The sequence below is a fragment of the Python bivittatus genome, unplaced genomic scaffold (genome assembly GCF_059951505.1).
Source record: "Python bivittatus isolate LINGU-HERP-01145 unplaced genomic scaffold, Pbiv_v1 ctg000340_np1212, whole genome shotgun sequence".
In the NCBI taxonomy this organism is placed as follows: domain Eukaryota; kingdom Metazoa; phylum Chordata; class Lepidosauria; order Squamata; family Pythonidae; genus Python; species Python bivittatus.
Genome location: NW_028277056.1, coordinates 17,920,171 through 17,929,366, shown reverse-complemented (window position 1 = coordinate 17,929,366; position 9,196 = coordinate 17,920,171). Strand labels below are relative to the sequence as shown.

The 9,196-nt window shown below is 43.4% G+C and overlaps 1 protein-coding gene across 1 annotated transcript; it reads right to left on the bottom strand.

Moving 5' to 3' along the window:
- Positions 1-2,363: 2,363 nt before the first annotated feature.
- Positions 2,364-8,954, bottom strand: RAB39A (RAB39A, member RAS oncogene family). The gene is made up of 2 exons (XM_007440285.4): positions 8,370-8,954; positions 2,364-3,843 (listed from the first exon to the last, which is right to left on the bottom strand). Exons 1-2 carry the CDS (start codon positions 8,699-8,701, stop codon positions 3,417-3,419), a joined length of 759 nt encoding a protein of 252 aa, XP_007440347.2. The 5' UTR covers positions 8,702-8,954; the 3' UTR covers positions 2,364-3,416.
- Positions 8,955-9,196: the final 242 nt, after the last annotated feature.

The following is a 9,196-nucleotide window of genomic DNA, read 5'->3' as shown; positions in this document are numbered from 1 at the left end:
TTGTGGTTCCTATGGCTATCTTCTACTGCCAGTCTGCAAACTGTTTGGTTAGTTACTTGCAGTTGTACTAAAAATCAGTCTTCAGGAAATATTTGTAACCAGGATAATAGGCTGGCCAATGGAGAAAGACATCTAGAAAATAGATATTGACATTAAGTTGAAAGATCTTCCATTATGAAGATTTGGTCATCTGATCAGTAAAAGATTCTTTGTATCCTGTTGGTTTATGCAACAAAAATATATGACTGTCTGGCTAGTTTATCAGTCCTTATGCCTTTAGGGACTTTTTTGCACAATTGTCTGAAAGCAAGTTTATATATTTCATTATGTTTTTACCCATTATGGAAATGTACTGCTATATTTGCACCGCTGTTAACTGAAAAATCAATTTTCTACTTAAGTTGTATGGAGTATAATTATTAATAGTACAGACAATTGAGAAAATGTTTTGTTCTAAACAGTGCTTCTTTCATGCACTTTTAAAGATTCAGAAAGGAATTGTTTATTACATTTTATTGTTAATAAGAGTCGCAGAAGAAATATCAAAAATATTTACTAATGTGACAACAGTTTTCGGTTTCTTTGCTACATATAATTTCAACAATGGCAAAGCATTGCAATCGAAAAGTCCACTGATACAGAGCCGCGTTACATTCTAAGCATTGCAAGATGCCGTATGCTGATTTATGCTTGATCCACCTAACCAACCAACAGCAGCTCTCCAAGGTTTGGGGCAAGGTTTCCATGTCTAATATCATCTGGACTGAGCCTGGTTAGTACTTGGATGGAAGGTCACTGGGAAATCCCAGGGGTAGAACCTAGCCAAGATCATAGAAAAACTCTCCCAGAAGTAGCAAACCGCTGCTCTCAAATTGCCACAGAAGCAACATGGATGCGCTTGTGAAGTCACCAGGAGTTGAGCTCAATTCAGTTTTCTGGAGATGCTTGAGACTGAATCTGATGCCTTCTCTATGAAAAGCATGTGTTCTACCAATGAGCTCTGGCCCTTCATGCTGTGTTTGCATATGTGGCTGTGTGTCTCTGTGTGTGTGTGTGTGTGTGTGAGAGAGAGAGAGAGAGAGAGAACTTTTCCACTTCAACCTATGGAAAGGATGTTATGGCAGAAGAATTTGGTAGGTACCACCAAGTACTTAAATAGAAGGAGCAGGTATCACATTTTAGTATGCTGCTTCTCAGAAATAAGGGTAAGTAAACCAAAGCAGGAATATGGAATGCCATATTTCATAATTCATTTTAATTTTGTGTAAACTCTAAAAAGCAGTCATTTATAAGCAAGAGTGTTGTAGAAAATAGTTCACTGCTTATCAGGTTTTGATTTATTTAAGATGTTTGCTTGTTGGGTGTTTGGCTAATAATATCCTCCAATAACAATATCATGTTCTGGAGGCGAAGCAGAGCCACTGGAAAATAAGGGACCGGCTTCTACAATCTTTGTACGCAGCAACTGATAAGAAGCCTACTTTAGCAGGATACCGTTAACATACAGAACGTTTGGCATTTGAGCTTACAGGCTTTGGGAGTTGGGGAGAGTGTCCAATATGTCCATCCTGGCTGGGAATTCTGGAAGCTGTAGTCCCAATACATCTGGAGCGTAAGGTCTTGCAGCAGCCTGCCTTATAATCAGCATTCTCAGGGAAGAAAGGATTTGGACCGGCATGAAACGTCTTCAGGTGTACACATTTCATGCTGCTTCAAAAACACCCCTCCAAAAACGTGGGATTAGGTAGCCCTTTAGTACTATGGAGTGCAACAAGAGAGCAGCTTTGGTAGAGGGGATTCCTCCTTTATTCCACGTCCAATCAGATTTATTTATTTATTTATTTATTTATTTATTTATTTATTTATAAAATTATACAGCTGCCCATCTTGTAAAACACAACTCTGGGCAGCTCACAACATATACATTCAATAAATAAATAAATAAAACCACAGACAAGGAAACAAACACAGCCAAGAAAAACCAGATGTCTAATTCATCATCTCCATCCATTCATCTATGCAATCCCTGGGCTCCAGCTTTACTATTCCAATGTCTGGGGGGAAAGCTAGCTCTTTCTGGCTTTCCAAAAGGTTAAGTGGGCAGGGCCCACAGGATCTCAAGGGGAAAGGTATGCCACAGGGCAGGGGCTGCTACAGAAAAGGCCCGCTTCCTAGCTCCCACTAGATGGCAACATTTAAGGGACTTAATCATAACATTACGTCCCCTCCATATCTTGGTTGGCACTCCAAAGCTTTTATTTTAGACTGTCTAGAGCAGTGTTTCTCAACCTTGGCAAGTTTAGGGTGTCTGGACTTCAACTCCCAGAATTCCCTAGCCAGTATGCAGCTGAGGAATTCTGGGAGTTGAAGTCCAGACATCTTAAAAGTTGCTAAGGTTGAGAAACCCTGGTCTAGAGGACATCTAGTAAAACTTAGATGAGTTTAATTCTATGTTATCTCATATGTTCCTCCATGGGTACTCATATTGTGACTACCAATGTTACATTGTCCATCCTGCTCCTCCTCCAGTTCTGATACAATTATGCTGATAAAATGGGTATGTAGTGAGAAACACCATTATTTCTCTCCCAGAATAATCTTCAGAGGGATCTTTGGCTTGGGAGTGAGGTTTTACTTTCTTCCAACTCAGTGACCCCAATCAGGATTGTTAAAAGCTCCTCTACCCCTTGGAAAGACAATTGGTGTAAGATCATTTTCACAGGAGGAAGCAGTGAGTGTAAGAGCACAAGTGAATGTGAATGAATTAGTGTATCTTGCCCCACCACCAGCCTCATCAACTTGTTCAGTTCCTTCCATTCCCAAACGATTGCCCACTCCTGGCTGGAACTTCTTTTAAGGGAAAGTTAAACACTGACAAATGAATGGTCACCCCTGAGGTCCACAATGAAAAAAATATGGAGAAATTCATATGACTAATACATCCTATTTCATGCACATGGTAGTTGTGAAGGACATGTGATGACCATGCTCCACTTCTCTTGACAATATTCATAGTTACAACATTCTGAAAAAAATTGTTAGCAACAAATGATAAATAAACCTGAGTCGGCCTTGTAGAAAATAGTGATATACGTCCTTCAAAAAGTTGCAAAAGAGGAAAAACAAAGAATTCAGACTTCCTTTTCTTTAAAAAACTGCACTTTTGTTTCCACTGACTTGGCTGACTCCCACAATTAATTATTAGAAGCTTGCTTTGCCTTTTAAGCAAATGCTGTTGATTCTCATGATCCTTATAGAATCCTGCAAGCCACACCTATTTTAGGAGCTATAAGTATCTCAGAAGCCATAGATCATTTATCTCTGATCTAATGCATCTTTTAAAGTAATCTGTTGCATACGCTGGCCTTATTCTTCAACCCCTGTTCAGTTGTATGGCTCTTTAGCATGCAAGAGATTTAGCAAGGGCATTGCTCTCCCAGTGAGGTAGCTTCCTCTGAGGAATGTACGACGTTTGGAACAAAGCCACTTTTTACCCCTTCCCATCCATCCTGTATTGAAATCTCTCCTTTTTTCACAAGTTCATATATGTCCTTAGTGAGAATAGTGAATGATTCTTCAACATTTGTGGCATCCTTGGCAGACGTTTCTATGTATTTCATGCCACAGGCCGAGGCTAATTCTTCAGCTTCCTCTCTGGTAACCTGGCGCTCTGTTTCCAAGTCGCATTTGTGTCCCACCAAGATGAAGACAATCCAGAAAGGTTGAACGTGCATTTTTGCTTCATCCAACCAATCACATACATGTTCAAAAGAAGACCTGTTTGTGATATCAAACACCAGCAAACCTCCTACTGAATTTCGGTAATAGGAGCGGGTAATTGACCTGTAAAATTAAAAGGAGAGACAAGCTCAGCAGGAATGCAAAACCTTTTTAGTGGGTACTTTTCAAAAGCAATAGGAGGGGGACAGCAGGATCTGCAGGATCTTGTTGCTTTTATCTAAATCAGTGTTTCTCAACCTTGGCAGCGTGAAGACGCGTGGACTTCAACTCCCAGAATTCCCCAGCCAGCCATGCTGGCTGGGGAATTCTGGGAGTTGAAGTCCACGCGTCTTCACGCTGCCAAGGTTGAGAAGCACTGGTCTAAATGATAAAAGCAGCATCATGACCTGACCCTGCAAGCTCGGCTCCTTTCCTACATGTGCAAAGTTGGGTCTTGCGTTGCACCATGCTGAAATGGTGTGCAGTGCCGCCACGTGCACATCCTATGGATGCCAATAGAGGGGGATGGAATTCAAGTGAAAACAATAGACAATTCTCCAGCTTGCCCTCTTGTGCAAAGGTAATTCAGGATATTGGGGCCAGCTAGTCTGGGGAACTGGGTTCTCCAGATCATATGTGATGCTGGAATTCATAAACCAGCCTCTACAGAAAACTAGTCTTTTGAATAGATAGTTTGAGTGCCATCTTCTGCCTGACGTGCTAACCTCTACATGCAAAGATCAAATAAAAATTTATTTCTTAGATCTCAGACTATCCATTGGCATCTCAGGCTCCTTCTTCCCACTCCCACCCCAAACTTTTTTTTTTTAATATAGTTTTAATTTTTAAAAAATAAGGAAGCTAACAAGCTGCAAAACAAAGCACCAGCCTAAAACATGATCTTCATTTCCAGTGATACGTCTCAGCTCTGCATATATCCTGGAGGCATTATTGGAAAATACTAATGATAAGGAATGGCAATTCAGTGCTTTGTTTGGAAACATGTCTGTGTGATCAAAAAAAGAAAGTTGAGATGGTAGAGAGTATCCTGGGGAGTCTATAGGGTAGAGGAGGGGTCAGAAAAATCAAGATGGTGGCCACAAGTGTGTGACTCAAGTGTGCATTGGAACATGTAAAGGCTTTGGTCACACAGTTGTGGCCCCCATCTTGACTTTTTTGACCTCCCATTTGGATAGTCCCAAGAGTATCTTACAAAGATAGATGAGGTGGTAGGAAACAACTCCATCAGTTTGCCTTCTTGTAAATATTTATATTTGATTTTTTTTTATGCCGCCTTTATTATTTGTATATATAACGCAAGGCGGCGAACATACCTAATCCTCCTTCCTCCTCCTATTTTCTCCACCACAGCAACCCTGTGAGGTGAGTTGGGCTGAGAGTGAGTGACTGACCCAAAGTCGCCCAACCGGCTTTCATGCCTATGGCAGGCCTAGAACTCACAGCCTCCTGGTTTCTAGCCTGGTGCCTTCACCACTAGGCCAAAATGGGTGTTTACTGGCCACACCTACTATGGCAATTGTTTTGCGAGAGCGTCCATAATTCTCACAATTCCAAATATGGCTACCATCTTGAAAAGGCTTGGGCCCTGCTTGAATCTACTGTTTGACCAAGAAGTCATCATAACATAAAGTACAAAGTGGATAAACAGAGGAGGAGAGAGAAAGAGTAAAAAAACCTTATTCAGTGCAAGAAGGGTTTATTTATGTGGGGTTGAAAGAGGAGCTTCAAATAGCACACTCCTACTGTACCACATGATATTCCTGCATGTATACATCACCTGGAAACTGTTTATCTAGTATGGGTGATCTATCAAGGTACTACTAATTAATTTATCAAATGTGCACATAATTTGTCTGAACATATGTAGAATGTACACACAATAGTTTTTGCTTTATTAACTATATAGAAGCATGCTGGCTCGGGGATTCTGGGAGTTAGAGTCCACACATCTTAAAGTTGCCAAGTTTGAAAAACACTAGTCTAGAGTTCATTTCCTCACTTGTGTAAAGTATAATTCTCAGGTGTCAGACATGGGTAGAAAAGGAAAAAATGGAACCCTATGTCTATGAGATATCTGGATAATGCTTACAAGAAGCAAAGTTATCGTTCATTAGCAGGAATCACGGAGGTGACCAGCCTTCCAACTTTGCTCTGTTCATCAGCATCACTTGTGGGACAGGAAACCATTCCACTCAGGCTTTAATCAACAGAGTTCAAACTCAGTTATTCTCACTTAAATTCTGTTTTAGGGGGAAGTGTTGACTACGACTGGCCAAACAATAGTAGAAACTAGGGAATATCACGCGTTCTGTAGAAGCTATTCTACAACATGCAAAATGAGGAGATGGAAGTAGCAGTCCTTTTCTAAAAAAGAGACATGATTTGCTTAACAATATGGTTGGTAGATTATTCAGTTTATTGAACAAATGAGCCAACTAGCTGGTTCACCAGCTGCTAGAAGTGTTGGGATAAGGAGCATTGGCGGGGGAAGGGGGGATCAAAAATTGCAACTGCAACCAGCAGTTAAAACTCTACAACAAGTGTGTTGTAACACACACAAAAAATAGACAAGTCTTTGAGCAAGTGGCCACAACATCTTAACTTTTTTAGCCCACCCCCTATAGACAATCCTGGCCCGGACTATAAACCTTAGCTAGTATAAAACAAGGAATTGTATCTGAAGGATACAAGGTTGGGGAAGATGGACTTTCCCAAAATTCCCCCTGTGGATGAGCTGGTCACAGTTGCTTAATTATGAGCAAAAAATTCTTTATATGTATTCAGATATGTTGTTTCTTCATTGGTGCTTCACACATCCAAGAGCTAGGATTTGTTCATAGGTCTAATCTCATAAAGTCTCTTTTTTTAAAAAAAGAAGTCAGACCTTTTCCAGCTTTGCTTCAATCTGTTACTGTTTTACTGCTATATTTTTATTACTGCATTGTTGTTCTGTTCTGTTGCCTAGTACTATTTATCTGATATATATATATCAGATATATATTTCTCATATATATATATTCAAATGCTTTTAATCTTTGTTAGCCACCCAAAGAACAACAAAGGTGTAATCTCCCAGACAAACACAAGCACCTGAAAAGAACCTGATCTTTCCCAGGAAAAGCTAACCCATAAACCTAATCCAGTTTATCATCTGTCCCTCAAGACTACATTCTCACTTTGGCAGCAGGAATTAGGGGTGTGCATATTATCAAAATGTAAGAACTGACTTCACCGGGAGGGCTGGTTGAGGGGCAATTTCTCTCTCATTGTGCTCACACAATACACAAGGTCACAAACCAGCCACTACGTTTTAGCTTAGGATGTTGCACAGGCTCATTCCATGTGGTTGGTTTACAGTACATGTGTAAACTTAATAAATAAATAAGGTTAGGACATGGGATTAATTTCATAAACAGCGATTCAGATAACTGGGAATTAATATATTGTTTGAACTAAGGAAGAATCAGGCAGGCATAACTAGTTGATCTGCTGCTTCTAGAGAATCCAGTTCTGTAGGTCAGTGTTGTCCAAACTTGGCCACTTTAAGATGAGTGGACTTCAGCTCCCAGAATTCCCCAGCCAGCCTGGCTGGGGAATTCTGGGAGTTGAAGTCCACTCATCTTAAAGTGGCCAAGTTTGGACAACACTGCTGTAAGCACTCAGTATAAGCTGTGATGATGTCATCATGACACAATGAGCGCAAATTACATAACTGATGTCATGACATGTGTGACATCATTCCTCCGCTGCAGATGCCCAGTCCCACTCGTGTTTTGCAGCCCACTAGTGTCCAGAGTCAGATTACTTCGGAGCATTATACAGCTAACACACAACTAATAGCCACCGCCTCATCCTTCCTGAATTGATCAATTCTGCTTTCAAAGCTGTTTCAGCAAGTCCCCACCAACATTTCCGGGCGCATGGGATTTCTCCAGGATGGATTGCCTGAATGCCTCCCATTGTCCAATCTCAGTTTCTTGACTTCTGAATGATCAGAGATGGACCAGAACAAACAAGGCTTGCTTGTTTAAATATAACTCCTGGGGGCAGCTGAGACTTTGGGGTGGCAGGGAAGTCATTTGACCACGGATACAGGCTGACCACAAGCATGGCACATTTCAGAAGGAGAAGCAGCCATCCTAACCTACTAAGGAAAGAAAGAAGTGTTTTGTTTCCTTTAAACAGAAACAGATTTCTTGCTGCAAAGCTTTTGTACTTTAGAAACGCCCTTAGTTGTACACACTCGTACACCCCTAAAAGCACAGAATTCGGGTATCAAACGAAACGAAAACCACAACTTATTCCTTTAACGGTATTAATTTACCCGATTCTAGAGGCTCAGATTTGAATCCGCGTATTCAGAGAGAGAGTAAAAAGTTAGCCACAAGCGTGCTTGTAAATTAACGCGCGCGCGCGCGCCCACACACACACACACACAGACATATACACGCAAGCGGCAAAAGTGGGCGTGGCCAGGGAGTGGCACTCTGCACATCCTCAGACACTCCGGAGTCCGTTTTATTTTTCATCTGGACTCAGCGTTGGGGGAAAGCAGGGAGAGGCTTTGGAGGGCGAAGCCAGCAAAAGCGGGACGGGAAGCTGGGGCGCCGGGCCCGCGCCGGCTGTACCTGAACCTCTCCTGGCCCGCCGTGTCCCAGAGCTGCAGCTTGATCCTCTTGCCCGGCTCGATCTCCACCAGGCGGGAGAAGAAATCCACCCCGACGGTGGGATCGCAGTGCATCGGGCCCGGGAAGCGGCCTTCGGTGAAGCGGTGCAAGAGGCAGGACTTGCCCACTGTGGAATCGCCCAGCACGATCAGGCGGAACTGGTAGATCCAGATGGCCGCGTCCATGGCGGTCTCCCCGGTGCCGTCCGCCTGGTGGCCGCTCCCCTTGGCCTGGTTGGGGCGCCTTCTCGGGCGGTGCCTGCACCGAGCTCCGACGGCCCCTATCCCAGGCATTGGCGCAGCAGGAAGGAAGGCAGGAAGGAAGGGAGGTGCCTTTGATCTGGCGCGAGGACTCGACCGGAGAAGCCCGAGATCCCCGGGCGGAGGCGGCTGGGCTTCCCCGCACCGGAGCCCGGGGGCCAGCCGAAGGCAGTGGGGCGATCAGTAGGGCTGGCGTCCCTCCCCACCTCTGGGCCGCCGGCCCGCCGCCCGCCCGTCCTGCCACGCTACTTCTCGCCCGGCGCTTCTTTGTTCCCGTGCATTGCGAGGTGGAGGACTGGGGGCAGCGGTGGGAGGGGGCTGGGTTCGGCTTCCAATTTTCCGTCCCTGGTGGGGTTGGAGGAGGAGGAGGGCGGAGCCTGTCCAGAGCTTTTATGCTTGGGACGAGAGAGCGAGCGCGAGAGAAAGAGAGAGAGAGAGAGAGAAAGAAAGAAAGAAAGAGAGAAAGAAAGAAAGAAAGAAAGAAAGAAAGAAAGAAAGAAAGAAAGAAAGAAAGAAAGAGAGAGAGAG